The sequence below is a fragment of the Myotis nattereri genome (assembly GCF_964212035.1).
Source record: "Myotis nattereri genome assembly, chromosome: 7".
Lineage (NCBI taxonomy): Eukaryota > Metazoa > Chordata > Mammalia > Chiroptera > Vespertilionidae > Myotis > Myotis nattereri.
Genome location: NC_138082.1, coordinates 15,926,107 through 15,949,438, shown reverse-complemented (window position 1 = coordinate 15,949,438; position 23,332 = coordinate 15,926,107). Strand labels below are relative to the sequence as shown.

Sequence of the window (23,332 nt, the reverse complement as noted above, 5' to 3'; positions counted from 1 at the left end):
ATTGTAAAATTTTAGATTCTCTAAATTATAGTATAAACTAAAATTACTCATATATTGCATATTTTATACTACTAGGGGCCCGATGCACAAAATTCATGCAAGGGGTTTGGCCCTCACAGCTGCGGTGGCTTGCCTTGGCCCTCACAGCCCCAGCTTTGTCCAGAGGGTTGTCCAGAAGGTCGTTTAGCTGTCCAGTCTAATTAGCATGTTATGTTTTAATTATTATAGGTAGGCAGTTTTCATCCTAAGAATAGCATTTATAGATGATGCAAGCTGATCCACAACAATCATTTAATTTGTTCCATCTTGAAATACTATAACTTATATTAATGTTTTAGTCTGTTTTTCATGACAGGAATATAATATTTTAGCCACATTAGGCATTTAATACCTTTTCAGCTAGTTTGTAGGGGCTTCTTGGTATCTTGCAAAAATCTACATCTACATATATATTGTATAAGAACATGTATTATTCTTTACAGGGGTAAAAGGGGTAGAAAGGGAAAAAGTTTTTCAGTGAGAAATGATTATAAAATCATTAAGATCATATCTATGCACTCCTTTTCATCCTTTCTTTCCTGTTTCCCTTGCCTCTGAGAGACCTTGGTGATAACAGTAGGAGTAAAGCAGCCAGGAAATGTGGGAGAAAGTTTAGCAAGCCATTCGAAGAAAAAGTACAAGCATGTGGCAGGAAGTGCAGAGGAAGCTAGATCCCTACCTATTTTTGATTACTTACATTTCAGAAAATACTCCATCAAATTTGAATACTTGTGTCTTTATTATTAACTTATCTACCCTGTAAACAACAAGAGGTTTGATTGGCCTGGAGAGTACTTTTTCTCAATGGTGCAGTCCTGCCCAGGGTTGGTGACTGGCAGCCACAGGCTTGGGGCTTGTCCTTACAGGACTCTGAAAGGAGTTAATATAATAGATTGTTGTTTGGATATTTATAAGTTTGGTATTTTAATTTATGAAATTCGGAGTACTCAAATATAAAACAAATGGAAATGCTAGTGACTAAAAATACAAGATTAAATCAGGAAATGTTCTAAATTTCAGTCTGAAATGTTCATACCCTGATTTAAGCTTCTAACTTTATTCTAAATGTGTCATGCTTTTAATGTTAATAACTAAAACCAACAGAAGACAAAAAAACTGGATGCCTATAATTTATGACAATATTTTATAAAGCCTGCTCCATCAGATGTACATGTTATTTTAGCTACACATGTTTTAAATAAGCCAATTTTTTTAGAGTGAAACTACCAAGTGTGTATTTTCTGATTTCCAAGGGGTAATAAGAAGCATGGTTTCAAGTGTATTATAACATTAAGGTTAATTTAACAGTCAATTTTGTTTTCATTTAAACTCTTTAATTGATGTTTGACTAGGGGCTAGTGATCCTAGAAGAATGTCAACTTCCAAAAGACAATTTGAAAAAGCAAATACAATTTGCAGACCAAGCAACTGCATTAAATAGTACAGGGAATCCTCAGATTCCCCAAGAGAGTCAAGATCCTTTACCAGAACAAGATTTTGAAATGTCTCCAAGTAGCCCTACACTGCTTCTTCGCAACATAGAAAAACAGGTAAATAATGAGAAGAGTACAGCGTGAGTGACATGAAAATAAATGTGTCTTCTTGGGATATGGGTTATTAAAGTTGGCAATCTGACATTTAGTAAAATGAAAATACTTAGTATATGACTAACCTTTATTATAATATTGATGTAATTACAGTTATTTAAATATAAGGCAGGGATGGGCAACCTTTTTGTGAGTGCGTGCCAAAACCAGCAAAATCTCTGACTCAAAATTCTTCTGCATGCCAACCCTAATTTTTTGAGAACATGTTACGCCTACTTGATATCTCTTAAGGTATATGTATGTGAAGAACCTTGAAGAAATAATAAAATTCATTTGAGCGACAAAAACACAGTATATGATGATGAAAAATACATTTATTTCTTAATGTATACATGTACACTGATAGTCCGACAGAAAACTTTATGACTCCATTTGATATTATCAGTGGGACTTTTGCTGCTGCATCACTGATGACAGAGTTTTTACATCAGGTTTATATTTTATGACCTTCAGAGATATGCACAAGCTACTACTTTCATCCGTCAGGCTACTCCTATTACGAGACTTAACAAAATTCATCATCGAGAACAAAGATTCACAAGTGTAAGTGGATGAAACCAAAACACTAGTCGGATCTAGGAAGGCAGGGAGAGTTAAGGCAGAGGCATAGAAATTGCTCTTTCCCTCTCTCGTCAATCCATGTCTATGGTCTTTAAGATAACTTGTTATGTAAAATTATTTATCTAAGATGCACCGACATTGAATTTATCTGAAAAATAAAGTTGATATTAAGAAAAAAATTGTAAATGGAAGATTATAAGAGAGGGTTTCGCGTACCAGCAAAAGTTACTGCATGCCATGTTTGGCACGCGTGCCAGGGGTTGCCCACCCCTGATATAAGGTATAAAATAAATATAAGGTACAATATAAGGTATTGACTAGTACATAGCCTTAGGATGTTCACTCGTTTACACTCAGTTGGAAAATCTTTCTTTAAACAAAATTGCTTATCATTGGACTTTTTTCACAGGGACAGAACACTGGTACCACCTAATAGATCTGAATGGTTATTTGAATAATATATTGATAGAGATTTTTAGTGAAAGGTAAAATTGGAATATGGATTCTTTAATAAAAATGATTGTAAATAGCCAAAACCGGTTTGGCTCAGTGGATAGAGCGTCGGCCTGCGGACTGAAGGGTCCCAGGTTCGATTCCGGTCAAGGGCATGTACCTGGGTTGCGGCCATATCCCCAGTAGGAGATGTGCAGGAGGCAGCTGATCGATGTTTCTCTCTCATCGATGTTTCTGACTCTCTATCTCTCTCCCTTCCTCTCTGTAAAAAATCAATAAAATATATTAAAAAAAAAATGATTGTAAATAGAAAGTCGAGTAAGTTCCTAATAAATTTTTACTATCCCAAATATGGACTCAGGCATATGAGATTTTATTGGCTGAAGTGGGATGGTTGTTAGAGTAAAAACTAGGGGTTGGTTGTAATGTTGTTCTCTGGGCCAATTAACAGACATACCTGACCAATGACTTCCAATGGCTTACAGTATTTTAGATGATATTTTTGGAGGTGGATAAAGAGAAGAGTATATCAGTGTTTCAGACTGGAAAATATATACTCTATACATTTATTTTCATGAATAAATTTGTAAATTCTTGATCACTGGATAAAGAAAGAATCTCTATTGGTGATTTTGAAAATGAGCTTTAAAAAGAATAATAATTTTTAAAATAAAGGCATTAGGTATGTATTATTTATTAAGGAATTAAATGGAGAAAACATTTCAGTTTTTTTATAAAAGATTTTTGAATTAAAATTTTAGATTTAGTTTTATCATATTCTTTAGTCTCATTATTTCTAACAGCACATTATTAGTTTCATACAAATGAAGTTTCAAAATAATGTCACATATCCCTTTATTTTATAATAGCATATCTTGTAATTAATAAAATGATAAAATAGGTCAATGTATTTTTTAAAATGTAGTCACATGATGTTAAGTCAGAAAACAGGTCTTAGAAAATTGATGTGGCATGATTAATTAAAAAGGTGTGTGTGTACACATGTTGTATTTATATATACAAATGCTCATGTATGCTCAAAAAATTTAATGTAGATGTATAGATAGATAGATATTGCAATGGTTTTCTCTGTGAAATATGATTACAGGTGATTTTCTTTTCCTAGTAAATCTATCTGTACTTTCTTTTTTTCTATAATGAACACATTACATATGTAATGAAAATAGTTGCCATTCTTTTATAGAAATGTACTATTCCCAGTGATGTGGTCTAAGTTTATTCTAATTGTTTTAGATTATTGTTTTGAGAATGATTTAATATTTATTACACATTATAAATATATTACATATATTTAAGTTTCAGATGAGGAGCAATAAAAATTTTGATACCCTCAAAATGATATTTTTTAATTAGGAAAAATATTAAGAAGCAGTTGTGGCATGAAATTAAAACCTGAATTTGAATCACAGCTTCATTTCTTACCAACTTTATAATCCTTGGTCAAGCAGCTTAAACTATTTTACTACATATAACATCAATTACAGATGAGAAATTTGTTTCAATTTCTTCATCTGTAATTGATGTTATATGTAGTAAAATATCTACTTTATAGGTTAGTTGTAACGATTAGAAATATTCTTGTGCCTAGTATAGTGTCTGGCACATACTACACATTTAATAAATCATAACTATGATTGTTATTATTTGGCTAGCTCAAACTATTATATAGATTCTATTACCTGAATTCAAATGTTTTAGAAGACAGGATAAGTAGATAAAGAAACTGTAACAAAAAAAGGACATGAAAAAGGAGTAGTACTTTAAAATGTAAATTTACTTATATGAAATACAGTATCAGTAGTGGACTAATCATTTTTGTAGTTTAAAATACATGTAGTAGGGATGGGCAAAAGTAGGTTTACAGTCGATTCTATAGAAAATAATACAACAATTATAAATAATAATACAAGAATAAACTGTTTTGTTTACTCAAAACTGTAAATCTACTTTTGCCTGTCCCTATATTTACTAAAAACATATACTTGTTTCATGAGAAGTTAAGCATTTAATAGACACAGAAGACCTGAGATTTAACTCACTTCTTGCTTAGCAGTTGACTGTTTTCTTGCAGAGTGCACAGTTGACTGAGATCATCAACAGTTTGATAGCCCCTCTCAACATGTCTCCAACTTCATCACCCCTCCCCTCCAAGTCCTGTAGCCATAAATGTCTGGCTAATGGCATTTCCAGGAGGTAAGTAACAACGAGATCATTTTGCTTCTAAGTTTGGCTTCGCTTGTTTAATTTTTAAGTATTTCAGCTGCTTTTTTTCCTTACTTAAACACTATGAGAGTTCAATGAATAGACATGGGTACGTTTTTGGACAACATCAAACTTATATAGGTAGGGTAACTACAAGCCTGAGAATAATGGAGACAGCTTTTCAGGAAGTTTTATGATATTTGTAAAAAAAGAAAAACAGTTTTACTGTTTGCTACTGATTACTGTTTTATTTAATACATTTTCAGTCATTTTGTGTCTTGGTGTTATAAGGTAAATTTTTTCTGCATATAATTAATATGATCCTATAGTCATTAAATAATTAGCAGTTTATTATGTTAAATCTAATATATATATGTATATGTGTGTATATATATATACATATATATATATATATATATATATATATATATATATATAGTGAATCCTAATCCTTTTTTGGGAACAGCACTTGTTCTCTTTTATTTTGCTTGCCTTTCTCTGAGTTTTTCCTTTCAGACATGCAATTAGAATTAAAGATGTTAATAGAATATAATTTTGTGGCTGCATCTAATTTTTCTCCAATAAAATTGTAATGTACTGTAGAGGACTAAGTGTGTATGTAATTATGTGATTTATTATTAAAAATGTTAAATATAGCTTGAAAGGAAAATTTATACGATTGTGAAAATTATGCTAAGTAGCCATCGTATTCTTAATGAGATAGTTGGATATAAACCAAGTCTTAAAATAAAAATGCTGTTATTTGATTTTTAGTTTGAACTTGTTATTTTGAAAGTTTAATTTTTAATACTTTTACAGTTTTATTTATGCTGGGTCATTTAGCCATTGGTTTGTTAAAAAAACAGTTTTTTACCAGTTTTGCTTTATTATTATTTTTTTACTTTATATTTATTCCTTGTATCACTGATGATTCACTTTGTAAGTTAAGATCCTCACATGTTATATGTAGATAGGACAACTCTGATATATTTATTTATGAGAACATATCTTAATTAAGAAATTATAATTACGAGTTGAGCCATTAACACCATCAAATTGATGTATGTGCATTGTGATTTTAGGCTACCCATTTTAGGTAATATTTTGTTTACCTAACTAGGTATTACATGCATACTTAGGTATGTGTGTGAGTGTGTGTATATATTTTCATTTTAGTGTACTTGCCTGAATATTTGGTCATTCATTCACAGAGTATTTATTGTATAACTATTTGGTGTATGCCATATAGTCAAAGTCCTAGGGATACAAAGATGAAGAAGACGAAGTCACCACTTTTAAAGAGCTTGTAGTGAACTGTGTAATTTTTTAAAATATCATATAATGATAATGGAATTACATGCAGTTGTTTGCCTATTGATTTTTAATAACTGTCATAGTTGAAAAAGATACCTAGTAAAGGTACATACATCCAAATGAAAGAAATGTAACATTGGCTGTGTTTACTAAATCTTACTTTTTCAATCCTGTCTAATAGTTCAAAGGTTCTTGTTGAAACCAGGCTGTAATGGCCATTTTTCCTGCTATCAAATAGTTGTTCCTATAAAGTATTTGGAAGGTTTATTTTTGAAAGTTCGTAACAGGTTCAAACTTACTAAAATTCTTTTTTGATAGATTTAAAAGTAGATAAAAATCTGTTTTCTACCTCTTTGAAGTATGCTGATATGTGTTTTAATTAATCTTCTTAATTTTACTAACGTATTAATTTATTTTTGGCAACAATCAATACTTTTTTCAAAATACTTTCTATGTAACAAATTTCTTTCAAAAAGCATTTGTTTTCACATTTTCAATCAAAATGTTATATTTCCCTTCAAAGAAAGATTGTTTTATTCTCTAACATTTGCTAGAAAATTTAATATAGCTACTTTTCATCAAAGAGAAAGTGAGCAAATTTTAAATGCTTTGCTGCCAGATAACCAGCAAACTGCTGTGTGAAGCAAAAGATTTGGGAAATACTCCTGGTCTCATTAAAGTTTCTGTAAAAATTCTACATGACAATATCTGCCATAAAATATATTCCATAAAGCCAACATAGAAACTGGAATATATTGTAGATAAGAGAGTAATGACTCTAAATGAAAAGTGGTAAATTTTGAGACTATGTGGTAGTTGTGTTAGATGCCAAAGAAATGTCCTGAAATGTATCGTAGTTTACGCCGTTATAAATTGGATGTACAAGGTCAAGTAAGGTATTTTTCTTTAAAGGTGGAAGAAATGTAACTTTATTAAAATAAAGGGAAGGGAAAGAGCTAGAGATGGGGAATGTAGAACTACATATCACCAACTTATGATGGAGGGACCTGTTCTTAAGAGTGGCGTGAAAGAGATTAAGATGGGTGTAGATGCAGTTGTCCATAAAGTGATTGTAGCCAAATGAAGAGTGGGAAATGGAGTTAGAGGAGTTAGGTAAAGATATGGATAGACATTAACAAATAAGACATTGCTCCTTCTTTTTGTCCTCGCCCTCTTATTGTAGCATGAGCAGCCCATCCCTGGAAAAGGATATTATGTGATTTCTAGGTGTGTGTTTTTTAAACCCCTTAACAATATTTTAAAAAGTACTTAATTGATATTGGTAAAACTAGTTAAGAATTTAAAATTGTATCCTCTAATTCACCTTTTTATAAAATAAATGCTTAGTAGTGATATTCTACGAATTTAACCGATTATTTTACATTACTCTCATTTGAGGATATTACAGTAGTTTTGAAAATTAATGAAAGGTTATAGTCATATAGTAACTTATGAAAAAGCTTTATTTAAAGGTATCTGTATTGAAGCAATGTGTAATTTATGTATTTATGAGCCTTTTGACCCTGTGACTAATGTCAAATTGAGGCGTAGTTTTATTTCTTATATCTTGATATTTTTCCAATATGTTGTTATTGTTTTCTTTACATATAATTATATATGAAGTCAACATCTTTCATATTCAAAGATTTTCAAGAGTAAAGGCTTAGCCTGTTTAATGTTATTCAGACTTGACACAAAGTGCTTTCTGAAGATGTCCCTATTAAGCATATAAACACTTCATTTTATGTATATAAGTAAATGTGAAGGTAAGAAAATTCATCATTTGAATAAGAATTTTAAAACTTCTGGTAAAATGTATATAATATAACATTTACCATTGTAACCACTTTTAAATTTAGTGGCAGTAAGTACATTCATATTGTTGCACAGCAATCACCATCATTCATCTCCAGAAACTTTTTCATCTCCCTAAACTGAAACATCCATTAAACAATAACTTCCCATTCTTCCTTCTTTCCAGTCCTTGGCAACCACCATTCTACTTTGTGTCTCTATGAATTTGACTACTCTAGGTACCTCATGTAAGTGAAATCATACAGTATTTGTCCTTTTGTGACTGGCTTATTTCACTTAGTATAATGTTGTCAAGGTTAATGCATATTGTAGCATGTCAACAACATTCCCTTCTTTTTTTAAGGTTGAATAATAGGCTATTTTATGTTTAGATCGTGTTTCACTTTTTCATTGATCCTTGCATGAACATTCAGGTTGCTTCTACCTTTTGGCTATTGCTGATAATGCTGCTATGAATATGAACATGGGTATACAAGCACTTGTATGAGTCCCTGCTTTTAATGTTTTGGTTATATACCCAAAAGTAGAATTGCTGGATTATATAATAGTATTTTATTGTTTATTTTGAAAATGAGAAATTAGTGAATGTTTTTAATGATATTTCTAAGCCACAAACTAAGAAAAAAACAAGCACCCAGAAAACTAAGTAAAGCACAGCAATCAAATTTTGTCTGAGGCCAAATTCTGACAAAGTTTAGTTGAGGTTTTTTTAGCTCTGTGTGGAAAGAGAGAGAGAATGAGAGAGAGAGAGAGAGAGAGAGAGAGAGAGAGAGAGAGAGAGAGAGAGAGAGAGAGAGAAATATCAAAGCTAAATCCAGAAAAATCAAATGAAGTTTTAGTAGTTTGTAGGGTGAGAGGAAGAGAAAGCCATGGCCTTGTATATGGTAGGAAGAGGAGCTAGGACAACCCTCCTCCAGGAGCTATATCCTTACAGTAAATGTAATCAGAAGGTAAACTGTTTCCCCTTTCCCACTGCTTGGGTACCATTTGATAGATTTGCCTTGGTGCTGAGCAGAGCAGAAGATAAAAGAAAAAAGCATTTATATTTTTTGAGATGGTCTGACTATGGTAGGGACTTTCACATGGAATTTTCATCAATGAGTCATCTAAGGAATCTCTAGTTTAAAATGGTTCTGAAATGGTTAATACTATAAGATAGATGACAGAGGCAAATGCATATTCTCTCTGGAGGAAGGCACCTTTCTTAGCCACAGGAAATTCTCAGGATTAATTTTTTAAGTCAGTGATTAGTACACAGTCAAACATAATCAAGCACCTGAGGAGACAGAGCAATAAGAGTGAGAATAAAGAGTAAACAACAGCAAAAAGAGTTCATAAAGTTTTCAGATTTTAGAATGATCAAACTGGTTATTTAAAAAACAGTGCTTGTACTGATTTTAGAAATAAACGATAAACTTGAAAATATCTGCAGGAAAGAAACTATAAAAGTGACATAGCACATTTGAAAAAGGTCCAAATAAAATGTCTAAAAAATATTGAAATTAAAAACTAAGTTTGTAGTAATGATACATTGAAGAGAGACTGTTTAATGAAGATAGATTAGAAGACAAATTCCAGACTGTAGGAAAAGAGACAAAACAATGGAAAGCACAGAGTTATTTAAAAATTGTGGAGACCACATTGAGCAGGTCTAATATGAGACTTAATTTGAGACCTGGAAGATGATATAGAGAATGAAGCAGGAGCAATATTTAAATAGGTACTGGCTGAAAAATTACCTGATTTAATGAAAGACACCAAATTCAGGAAGCCAGGACAAATAAGAAATCTAAAAATATAGACGAAAGACCCAGGTAACATCTAAAAGCAACAGTGGAGGAGAAAGACAATGCCTTGATTAAAGCCACGATTCAACTGACAGCTGACTTATCAAGAGTAATAATTGGAGTCAGAGTGGAATGGTATCTTCCGTGTGTTGAATGAAAATAACTGTGTACCTAGAAAATCTGTATCTAGAGAAAACATCCTTGAAGTCTGAGTGTGAAGTACAAATGTTTTCAGATACATTAAAACTGAGTTTGTCACTAGTAGATTCTAGTTATTGTTAATTGATAACGATAAAGGATGTGCTTCAGGCCATAGAAAGTGATGATCCTCTATAGGTCATTGAGCTGAGAGAACAAATAAAATGTAAATAACTGGGTAGGTGTATGTAAGCAAATAGTAAAATATGTCTCATGGAGTTTTTAAAAAAGTCTGTAGTAACAATAGCATATGGGTCAGGAGGAAGTTAAATATACATTGTTCTCAGTTCCTTGAATTATTCAGGAGGCTGGTAAAAGTATGAATTTAACTTTTGATGAGGTCCATATGGGGGGTGAGGCTTCTTAAGTGCTGATAATGTTTCATTTCTTGACCTGAGTAGTGTTTATTACAGAGTAGACAAGTAGGTGATGCTTCATATTTACAAGTTAAACATAAATGTTTTATGCACTTATCTATAGGTACCTTATATTTCACAATAAAAAGTTAAGAAAATGAGGGTACAAGTCATATACTTCCAAAAGAATAACTGGAGCCCAGCCAGTGTTGCTCAGTGGTTGAGTGTCAAACCAGGAACCAAGAGGTCACGGTTTGATTCCTGGTCAGGGCACATGTCCTGATTGTGGGCCCAATCCCCAGTAGAGGATGTCCAGGAGATAGCTGATCAATGATGTTCCTCTCTTGATGTTTTTATCTCTATCCCTCTCCCTAACTCTCTCTTTGAAAATCAATTTTTAAAAAAAGGATAACTAGAAAATACAATGGTCATCATAATTTTGAAAATACATTTAAATGACATTATTCATGCTAATCCTGTGATCATATTGTTAAAATTAGGAAGTTGCAGAATGTTTGTAGATATAGACAAAAGGTATGTTTAAAAGTAATAGGAGTCCTTGCCAGTTTGACTCAGTGGATAGAGTGTCGGCCTTTGTACTGAGGGGTCCCAGGTTCGATTCCAGTCAAGGGCACATGCCCGGGTTACAGGCTCGATTCCCAGTGTAGGGTGTGCAGGAGGCAGGCAATTGATGATTCTCTGTCATCATTGATGTTTCTATCTCTCTCTGCCTCTCCCTTCCTCCATGAAATCAATAAAAATGTTAAAAAAATAAAAGTAACAGGAAATGTAGTAATTTATTATGATAAATATATATTTGCTTTATGTGTTCTTAAAGTCTTGTGGTATCTAAATATTTATAGTCTCTTTGTTCCAAAAGGTTTTATAAAGTCTTAACCAACATTTGACAGTCATTTAGTCTCACTCTAACCCAGTTTCTAAAGCCATATTATTTTAAAAGGTACAGGTTAGATCTATTAAAATATTGTTTATTACTCAACAGATCACTAAGAGTTAAAGGTATGTCTTGCAGATATGATTATCATACAGTAAACATACAGTATATGGTTCTGTGAGAAGTAAATGAGATAATATATATAGCTTAGAACAATGCTTGGTACAGAAGAAACAGCTTAATAATATTAGCCATTGATGTTTTTACATAATGACATAATGTATGTAATAATTGTAGATACAATCTGTTATTTCTTTCCTTGAGCAGCATACTAGTCATTGATTTAGAACTATAGTTACTTTTTTTAAAAAGTGCTTCAAAGTGGCTTGAGTTAGGATAAAGATTTGGGGTCCTATAATGATTTATAGGCCAGCTATTACTGAAGACATTCATTATACAAGTATTGGGAGTCACATCTCTTGGGAAGATATAAAGTTGCTATCCTTTGGTCTGCTTAGCTTGTATGGGATACTGTAACTTACACTGTTAGGTTTTATTCTCGTATTACCTAAAACATACCTTCTGAAAAAACCATCTTGGGGTATTTAATCTCTTACTCCTCACCCCCCCCCCCAAGTTTTAATGTTTGTTTATTCTTATTCAAATATAGTGTTTTTAAAAATAATTTAGTAGCTTTAGGGTAACTGGTGGTTATGGGAGTATACACATTTTATATATTCTTTTTGTTTTAGACATTTTGTGACCTTGGGCAAGTCATTCATTTCTTTACATCTCACTTCTTTATCTTTAAATTTACTGGGACACAAATATTTTCTAAAACAGCTTCTAGTGCTAATATTCTTCAAGTAAATGTTTATTTTTGAGGACTTCCCTTTTTTTCAAACACATGAAAAATAAAAACATAAAAGTTTCAATACAGTCTAAAATGTATTTTTTTTTGTAACACCACTATTATGCTTTGCTTTGGGCATAATAATTTTATGTTAGCTTAACTCAAGAGATTTAGTAAGTAGAAATTACCCAACATGTGTTAGTAACCTAGAAGGTATTATGGAAAAAGGTACCTAAGACAGTAGGAGGAATGATGATTCTACCCAGGTGCCAAAAACTTTAAAATAAACCATTTGGGAAGAATTGTTTTAATAAAATTTATTACACATTGCCTTTCTTGGATGATACTGAACTAATTCCATTTTTTGGTAACTCAGGCTCATCACTATGACCACATCCTCAGGGGCTATTAATATTAATAGTTGTATATCTGTAAAATAATTCACTTAATAGTTAACAAATACGTATTGAGCAACTTCAGTGCATCAGGCATTGGATTGGGCACAGCAGATATATATACCATTTTTGCGATGTTGAACAAAAAAATGTGTTCTCTGTCCTCGTGGAATAGAGTCTAGTTTATAGGTGAAAATGGTATTAACCGAATAATTGCACAAATAAATGTAATTTTATAGCCTGATAAAGTGCTATGAAGAAAATGTACTATTAAGAATATCACTTTGGAATCAGTTCTGAGATTAATCCCAGCTCTGCCACTTGGTAGCATTGTGATTTTAGGCAACTTTATAAGTCACAGTTGAAATGAGAACAGTCTGCATCTTGGCTCCTTATGAGGATCAAGTGAAATAAGTGTGATATTTTATTTATTAAACTTGTTTATTATCTGTCTTCCTGGATGAAAAAGTAAACTCCATAAGAGTAGGACTTTTTTGTTTGTCTTACTACCTACTATTTTCCTAGCAGTAAGAGTCACATCATGAGCATGAATACATATTTGTTGAATGAATGAAATGTCTTTCAAGATTTTTTGCAGGTAATAAGCATTCCATATTTCTTTCTTTTTCCACATTTTAGTTGTTGCTCTCAGGGCTGTTTCCTGCAGTCCTGCTTCCTCTCATCTAATTTAACTCTGGATTAGAAAGTCAGATGACCAGAATGGTAGCTGCATCTGTACTGTAGTAAGAGACATTCTCTAGTAAGAGAGAAGGCCTCAGCACAGCAACAGGAGTGAGCTTTCATGCACGAGCTTACTGAGATCTTTTTAGTTTATTTAACAGACTTTTGCTATTTCAGCTGTATTCTGTATACTTGGATTGCCAGATAAATACTCTTATAAGTGCAGATCTTTTAATAAATATATGTATATCCTAGCTTTATATCACATTTTTTTGTGGTTTTTATTTATAAGTAGGTTAGAAGAAATTTAAACTGTGAATTTTTAAAGTTTAGCCACCTATTCTATATATGTTTTTAGTGAACCACATAGAACTGCCTGTATAACATAATTTTAAAAAGTATTTAAGGTCAGTTTTTAAGTATTTTAATGATGCTTTCTCACAATCGCTACAGCAAATTCTCTTGGTTAATTATTTTCCAGGGCACCTGTTTGTCCACTTGTTAGTCATTGATTCCCAGCCCCCATTTCTCATTTAGCGGCAGTATCTGCCAGAGTCAGAATTGTTGTTTTTGGCTTTGTTAATCTTGGCAGCAGGGTCTGAGATGAGTCACCAGGAACAGAGCAACTGAAAATATTGAGTCTTCATACAAATGAAGCATTACATTTTACTATCATAGAGATAGTTAATTGGTTTTTAGATCTCAGACTCTAAAATGAAAATAAAATGTTGTAAATGGATCCTTGTTTACCCTGTGGGGTATTATCTCAGAGAAAGTGAATTTCTGCTTGAAATAATGTCTAGATTTTTATTGTTGCTGCTGCTGTTTGTTTTGCTTTAATGAGTCCCAGAATATGATATGAAATTAAATTTTAGTGAATCACTGCCATGTTATTTATTTCCACTAATGGCAATTACCGCACGAAATGCAGCCATTCTTTCTAATTGGGTATCCTAATTGAAAAACTGCAGTTAAACTGGTAAACTAATCACATATAAAGTAATTCTTTTACCCTCATACTATTTTATAGTCACTTCTCACTTATGAGAAAACATCATTTGTTAGCAGCCCATTCCAGGTTGAAATTTTCAACATAATTTTAGGTGCATATGAATGACATTACTGATTGTATTAGAGATGTACAGAACATCAGGAAGAAAACAAAACATCCCCTGCTGTATTTTTAAAGTAATGGCAGTAGGAAAAAAAATTGCTTTCTTCTTTTTACCTCTATTAATATAAGTCTAAAACCCAATGCTATAGGGAATGTTTAAATAAATGTATATAGGGAATGTTATATAACCACTGGATGGAATGTCATGTAACTATTAAAAAATTACGTGTATAGGAAGTATGTAACATATGCAAACATGCTTATTTTTAATGTTGAGCATCTTTTTATAAATTGGTTGGCCATTTGTATGTCTTCTTGGGAAAAGTGTTCAGGTCTTCTGCCCATTTTTTAATTGGATTGTTTGGGGTTTTTTGGTGTTGAGTTATATGAGTTCTTTATATATATTTGGATATCATCCACTTACTGGAGGTATTGTTTGCAAATATTTTCTCCCATTCAGTTCATTGCCTTTTTATTTTGTTGGTAGTTTCTTTTGCTATGCAGAAGCTTTTAAGTTTGATATAGTCCCATTAATTTACTTTTGCTTTTACTTCCCTTGCATTTGAGGTCTAAATTCATAACATCTTCTCTAAGACCAAGGTCCATAAGTTTAGCACTATATTTTCTTCTTTGTAGATTATTGTTTCAAGTCTTATATTTAGGTCATTAATCCATTTCAAGTTCATTTTAATATATGATGACAGATAGCAGTCTAGTTTCATTCTTTTGCATGTGGCTTTCCAATTTTCCCAGCACCATTTATTGAAGAGGCTTTCTTTTCTCTATATAGTATGTTTTTGGTTCCTTTGTCAAAAATTATTTGCCCATTTATATATTTGCATACACACACACACACACACACACACGTGAGTTTATTTCTAGTCTCAATTCTGTTCCATTGTTCTGTGTTCCTGTTTTTCTGTCAATACCATGTGTTTTGCTTATTGTCATTTTGTGATATAATTTAACAATACTTCCAGTGTGATACTCCAGCTTTGTTCTTTTTAAAATTTTTTTTCTCAAGGTTGCTTTTGCCATTCAGGGTCTTTTGTGGTTCCATAGAAATCTGATGATTTTTTGGTTCTGCTTCTTTTAAAAATGCCTTTGGGCCAAAACCGGTTTGGCTCAGTGGATAGAGCGTCGGCCTGCGGACTGAAAGGTCCCAGGTTCGATTCCGGTCAAGGGCATGTACCTGGGTTGCGGGCACATTCCCAGTGGGAGATGTGCAGGAGGCAGCTGATCGATGTTTCTCTCTCATCGATGTTTCTAACTCTCTATCCCTCTCCCTTCCTCTCTGTAAAAAATCAATAAAAATATATTTTTTTAAAAAAATGCCTTTGGGATTTTGATGGGGTTGCCCTAAACCTGTATATTGCTTTAGGTAATAGGACCATTTTAAACTATGTTGATTCTTTCAAACGATGAAGACAGAATATCTTTCCATTTCTTTGTGTCTTCTTTGACTTCTTTTAATAATGTTTTGTAGTTTTCAGTGTATAGGTCGAGAATGGTAACTTTTGATGACACTTTACAAGGATCCTTAGTAGTTAAAAAGTGTTAGTGTCATCTAAGGATGAATTGTCAGCAGCTTGGAACATACTTAAATTAAGAAAAAGAATAAAACTAAACTATTTTTTCTATGATAATGTTAGCTACCTTAAAAAGTTGAAAATACAACATTTAGTGACACAAATGACAAGCTTTTCTTTAAATCAGCTTGTGAGCCTCTAGCCAGTGCAAAAGCTTATGTTATCATTCAAAGAGGAGATGGTGGCTCACCTTCTTTAGGACTAAGCCTCCTGTGACAAGGGGAAACTAAGGGCTCATCAACAATGAAAGAGTTATAAATAGAAGAATTAGTTAACTGCTTCAGGCTCCTAGAATAAGAGCTCTTAGCTCTTTCAAGGATCCACTATAATCTTCCTAAAGTTGTTTCTAACTTGCTGGACAAACAATCTTTTTTAGTGTTGGATCTATGCTCACCTTCCTGGATCCTAGCTCTGTGACTTGATCACCTCTGATACCAACTACCAGCTGAAACCTCTCTTCTTCCTGACCTTGACTTAATTCAGTGCCAGCCACCTGCCCTGCCAAGTGCCTAACTTGATAGAAGGCTATCATCTACGCCTTCTGGTTACCCTTGACATGATAGCCCAGTTCCATGGATGGTTTCTCAAAAGAAAACTGTTATTTAACAGTGATGCACTTAAAATTTTCCATAGTAAGACATGTATTTCACATAAAGTAACATCAGGATATATTGGACCTGTTAATTTGAAAGTAGCATTATGTTAGGTCTTATAAACTAAGACCTAAGTTGTTAGTGGTTATAAACTGGGACTTAAAACATTATTGACTAGAGCTTTCTGCAGACTCAAGTTAATATTTTTGAAGTGAAATAGTTATTATAGGCTCTTTTTCCTATACTGACCTGGCCAATAGTGCATAATCGATTATGTATTTGTTGAATGTATGATAGTTGCTAAATTCATATTTAATTATTTTCTTTGGTTTTACCAACATAAGCCATTTAGGTACCTTTGTTTTTTGTTTCTTATTTCTGTGTCACTCATTCTTCAATTACTTGTTTTATCCACAAGCTAATAGAATATTTTATAGCAACCATAAATTTGATTTAAAACCAGTAATATTGCTATAGAGAAACCACATCTTATATTTATCATTAAATATTGATTCTATTTGAAATAGCACATTTAGAACTTAGATATTGATTAGAACTTATATATCACATATAGCAGATTCACTTGTTGATTTGAGAATACTAAATTGACTAGCTTCTGTCTATGTCAGTAAGGTTGAAATTGGTATATTGTAGTACCTGAAAAGCTTAATTATTTTATATATATGTACTGATATAAAGGAAGTTAAATTTGTATGGTATAAACATTAACTTCCTCCTGCGGTTCTGAACTTTAAAATATTTAAATACAATGTTTAAAAATTAATTTGAAGAACAATTATAAAATTAATATGCTTTCTAAATGTACTTTGTGTGATCTGTTTCATTATTTTATAATTATGACTTCTGTATCATTAGAAGTTTAAGAAAATCCTAAATATAGTAGGATTGCATTTTTGTTTCAAAATTCACTGGAATTGTATGTAGTGCTTAAGAGCAACTAATGCAGTGATGAGATGAGCACTATTTTAAACTTACAATCCTATGTAATTTCACCCATATGCAAAAATCATTAGATTTAAATAGTTACAACACCAATGTAACATACATGAAGTACTGGAGAACCCATGTGACCATTTCTAACCTATGGGATATTTGTTTTGCAGGAGAAAATAGAAATAGAAATTATTTCCACAACTTGAATATGTAATTTCCCATTCATATAGATTCTTTCACCAATTGTTACCACAAAGTTGGCTAAAATTAATACTCTTCTGTCATAATAGATTAAGGCAATTTACATTTAGTTTTCTTTGTCTTTTTTGTTTGTTTGTTTGTTTTGTTTTATTCCCTCCACTCCCCAATTATTTCATGGCATTTCAGTACTTCAGAGAATTTAGATGAGCTCTCTTCCTCGAGTAGCTGGTTACTTAACCAGAAGCACAGTAAGAAAAGGAGAAAAGACAGGACAAGATTGAAATCTCCATCCTTGACTGTCATGAGTACAGCAGCTCGAACAAGGCCACTTCAGAGTTTCCACAAAAGAAAACTCTACAGATTGAGCCCTACTTTGTATTGGACTCCGCAGGTAAGTTTGCCTTTAGGAAACATGAACTCTTTTACCATCAATATATTTCATGTACAAAAGGATATGGATTGTGCACGGTTATTTAGAATAATTACATGTAGAAAGTTTTAAACATATAGTATATAAGTGACATAATAGGTATTGACAGTGTATTAGTGGAATTTAATAATTTTTAAACAGCAGTGTATTCTGAATTTCTCACATCCCCATTTTTAAAAATTGACTACTAAAACTAACTTGAAGGAAAATTACATATCAAGATTATTTTTTAAATTTTATGGGTAGGGGTAATAAGGAAAACCACATATTTTTTTCCTTAGTAAAGAAAAATAAGCAAAATCTTCATAGCTGTCAGTTATTTTGGAGGAAATGGCATTGCTCTCTGTCTAGGTTTGGTAATTGTTAACCCTGGTGAGCATTCCATTTTCTTTTTCTAGACTAACTATAAACAGTGCAATTTTTATGTCCATACATACACTTTTTACAAATAAAATACACTTCATTAAAAACATTTGGCCATTGTGGCTCAGTTACTTGGGCGTCATTCCATGCACCAAAGGGCTGCTGGTTCAATTCCTGGTCAGGGCACATGCCTCTAGTCTCCATCCCTGGTAGGGAGTGTTCAGGAGGCAGCTAATTGATGTCTCACTCTCATATTGATGTTGCTCTTTCTCTCTCCCTCTCCCTTACCCTCTTTCTAAAAATTATAAAATATATTTTTTAAAAGCATTTATTTTGAAAAACATAGTTTTCATTTATTAGCAAAATGTCAGGGATATATCTCTCAATGCATACTTAAACAAACTGTGATGAAGGGCAAAAGAAGTTATCTCTAGTTCTTATATGACATGCTTTTTTCCCCATTATATTTTTAAAGAGTATGTCAAAGGAAAGAAATTCATCTTGATGCTGTCACTTAATATTGTTTCTATGACTACATTAAGTATTTAAAATATATTTGTATAAAAATCAAGATGCTTTATTTCATTAGTAACCAATTATAAATATGGCTTTGTAGGATTCAATTATAAGTAGGAATGTGGATTCTGACAAATCGGTTTTTATTAATAGATTGATTTTTACTATTTAGTAGCAGTTATTATTAGTATGCTCCACCAATTTGAAAATATTTGTTTTATTTCAGAATTTACAAGTGGGAATATATTTTTATTTAATGATCTTATATATGAAGTCATATTTAATGTTTTTTTTTAAAGTTGCTGCAAGCAATAGGTAAATAACATTTTTGAAATTGATTTTGTAATTTTGTAGTTACAAATAGAATTGTCTATCAACAATATTTTACATGTGACTATGCCATAATATATGGACTGGAAAGAATCTTAATAATATAGGGGATTTGCTAGATGTTATTAAAATACGTATGTGTGTTTGTGTGCCTTGATAATGTAAAAATTGGAATAGAAAGGTGTGAACAAATTTAACACTTCTAGCAAAAAAAGAAACAAGTATAAGATTATTATTACTAGTAGACCATATAATTTGCATATCCCAGTCACAGTGCTAAGAATGTTCAATACGTTGTTTTATTTAATCCTCAAACATTTAACTATGGGTTATTATTAATCCCTCCTTTGCATGCAGAAATTGAGTTTTAGGGACATTAAGTAGCTTGCCCAAGGTAACACAGCTAGTAAGCAATAAGTCTGATTTTAAGACCATGTTCTTACCCATTACATTAATAACAACAAAAATAAACCAAATCTTTTGTGTACTAGAAATCAGTAAAGACAGTATATGTTTGGGTTGGGCTTTGTCTGGTCAGAGGTACTAAGAAATGCATCATAAAAGATTGGCAAAGATAAACAGAATTTTGACAAGGTATGGGAGAGATAAAGAAAGCATTTTAAATGAATAATTGGAGCAGAGACAAAAAATACTGATGGAGAATAGCAAATGCCCCCACCCAAAAATTATCCTAAAATTTCCAGGTTAATATTTATTTACCTTTCTAAACTTAATAAATGTAATTTCTCTCAGGAAGTCTTTCTTGACATCCCCACTATGGGGTATATATTGATGTAACATCCTGTATTATTATGATACATTTTTTATTATAATCATTTATTTTTATCTTCTCATTACATTTAATTTTTTAAAGAAAAGGAATGTACATTTCTAAATATACAGGGCCTTGAACAGTAACTACCCAATAGTATATGCTCAACAAATAATTATTTACTATGAGAAAGAATTAATGTAGAGGGACATAGGAAGATATTTAAAAGGTAATGGAGAGTGAAAACTTATGAGTATGTGTGTTTATGTGCTTGTGTTGCCTAAATTTGCCTTGTGAAGGGGTCTAGAACAGTAATGTCCAATAGAACTTTCTGTAATGCTGGAAATGTTCTATAAATATTGGTGCTGTCTTATACAATAGATATTAAATACATGTTGTTATTGAGCACATGAAATGTAGCTAGTACAACTGAGAAACTGTATTTTTAATTTTTTTAAAATTTTGATTTAAATAGCCACAGGTGCATAATGGCTACCAAATTGGATATGACAGGTCCAGATTCAAACTACCCTAATAGCAGTGAGTACATCTGGCACTAATACCATTCCCTACTGAAAGGAACCAGGAGAAATGGCTGATTTTGGGGCTGGGTAAAAGAAGATATTAGGTGTTATCAGAAAAAAGTGCTCAAAAAAAGAGAGAAAAGATGGGGGTATATCAAAAGAAGCCAGGAGCTAGTTTAAGGAGGCTTTCATTGGTCAAATTAGGGACTATTTGAGCATCCAAATAACTATGGATAGTAATGAAGTATTGGGAAAATAGGAGCCATTAGTCCATACTAATGAAAGAGAGGGAGAGAGAGATAAAAAGGGGAATGGGTGGACTTTAGCATATAGTAGAATGCTGATTAATAAATGTGGAGTGAGCAGTGAAATTAGAGAATCATTGCAGTAATCATGGTAAAGATTGATTGGGCAAGCATCATAAATGGATGAAAAATCTGGGGTCAGGATTGAAAGGTTTGATGAGGAGCAGGATGTTTGCAAGGTTTTAACTACATGGTAGAGATCCAGATGATAACCTTGCTTGAGTGATCAAAACTAAGGATACAATATTGCTGTGTACTATTCTGGCCAGGGATACATAACCTGGATGTAATCATGAGGAAACATCAGACAAAGCCAAAACCAGAAATATGCTATTAAAAATGACAACTGGCCTGTATTCTTTAAAAAATGTCAGTGCCATGAAAGCCAAGGAAGCCTGAGGAACTGTTAGAGATTGAAAGAAAGACTAAAAAAATAATGATAACCAAATGAATATATGATCCAAATCAGAATGCTTTTGGAGGGGAAAAATTATTAGGACAATTGACAAAGCTAGACTATTGATGGTAGATTATATAAAAATACTGTATCAATGTTGAATTTCCTCATTGTGATTTGCTTTTATGTAAGAAAATGTCCTTATTCTAAGAAATACACATTGAAATGTGAAGGGATAAAATAGCTAAGTCATTTATTTTATATAATAAACTAGTTTCTGTGTGCCTAGAATGGTACTAGCAATGTAGCATTCTTGGAAGAAATGAAAAAGAAATTTTAAGATAATTTTCTATAGCACTTAACTCTATTGGAGCACTGGTTGAAAGAAGCTTATATAAGGGTGATGGAGAGCGGTGGGAGTCTTTGCTCTTAGGTAGCATATGGTTGCCTGATCATCACTCTCATTACAACAACAATGTATAAATTACCCCTCCCCCCAAAATTATCATATTATTAAAGACATGAGCAGGACTTTTTAGACTCTAAAATTTAGAGACTCATAAGAGAATTGGGTAGCAAATTCAGAGAGTCACAGCCAAGGTCCTCTTACCTTACTGGAGCAGAAGCCACAGTAGCCCTGAAGTAATTGGTAGAACACTTAAATGGTAATTTTTTTCCACTATTTTTTTCTTTATTGATTAAGGTATTACATATAAAAAAAATGGTAATTTTGATGAATTGCAGGATGCTGAGTGCAGACTAGCTTGAGAGTGAAAACTCCTAGAGACCACACTCTTTGGAAGCCCCCACACTTTCATGGGCTTTACTTCTAGGCAACCCACTAAGCTCTCACAGTGAAGAGCTAAGAATGATCCCTAGTGGCTCTGACATGAAAGGAAGTACCTGTATGAAACAAACCCAGAGAATTGGTCTTAACAAGGCTTACTCTTGAGGTGAAAAGATTTTATCAGAACCTTACTCTTGGAAGAAGAGCATTTCTTCCACTCCTGCCCTGGTAGCCTTTCTTTCTCAACTGATTTGGAATAGGAGTGAAAAATAAACAGTTGTTAAGGTCACAGGCCACTCCAAGACTGAGATTTAATCATAGGATTATACTAGATTATGCTATTGTGGTAGATATGCTCCCCCCCCCCCCATACACATACTTAACCACACACCAACAGGACTCCAGTGTAATAGTGGGTTACAGCTGTAAGGCATACCCTCTGAGGAGGAGGGGTACTTAAGAAGTTCAAAAGTCAACAGGGGAGACAAAAGCAAGGACACTAAAGGAATGTGAGGCCTCTGGCACCTACCAGACATTAAAAACAGTCCCACTGTTAGCCAGATTAATATAACATCTCAGGGTCTATTTGTCTCAGTCCTATTGCTTGATACATCATAGCTTTCAACAAAAAAATTATAAGGCATGCTAGGAAAAATTTACTGAAGAAACAAATCATTAGAACCAGGCTCAACTATGACCAGGATGTTAGCATTCTCTTAACTATGATTAATATGTTAAAATCTTTAATGGAAAAAGTATAAAACATGCAAGAACAGATGGTAATGTAAGCAGAAAGATGGAAACTCTTAAGAGTCAAAAGTAAATGCTAGAATCAAGAACACTGTAACCTAAATAAAGCATGCCTTTCATGGGCTCATCAGTAGACTGGACATGGCTGAGGAAAAAATCAGCAAGCTTAGATAGGTTAACAGAAACTTTACAAACTAATATGAAAAGACAAAATGGAAGGGGAAACAACAACAAAAAACAGAACAGCACATCCAAGAATTTTGGGGCAATTTCAACTGTTGTATCAAATGTGTAATTAAAATACCAGGAGGACTAGAAGAGAATGGAGCAGAAAAACTACTTGAATTAATAGTAGCTGGGAATTGTCCAAAGTTTATGACAAGCAACAAACCACATATATAGGAAGCAGAACATAAGCAGGATAAATACCAAAAAATAAACACCAAGGCATAACATATTCAAACTCCAGAAGACGAGACAGGGAAAATCTTGAAAACAGAAATAAAAATATCTTACCTGTAATAAAAAAA

At 32.5% G+C, this 23,332-nt stretch overlaps 1 protein-coding gene across 1 annotated transcript in view; it reads left to right on the top strand.

Moving 5' to 3' along the window:
* Window positions 1-23,332, top strand: part of KANSL1L (KAT8 regulatory NSL complex subunit 1 like) — a 102,967-nt gene that overhangs the window by 41,524 nt on the left and 38,111 nt on the right. The window contains exons 4-6 of the mRNA XM_081095228.1: window positions 1,392-1,589; window positions 4,753-4,874; window positions 17,815-18,019. Coding sequence (XP_080951354.1) covers window positions 1,392-1,589; window positions 4,753-4,874; window positions 17,815-18,019 — 525 coding nt within the window. The remainder of the gene's footprint in view (window positions 1-1,391; window positions 1,590-4,752; window positions 4,875-17,814; window positions 18,020-23,332) is intronic.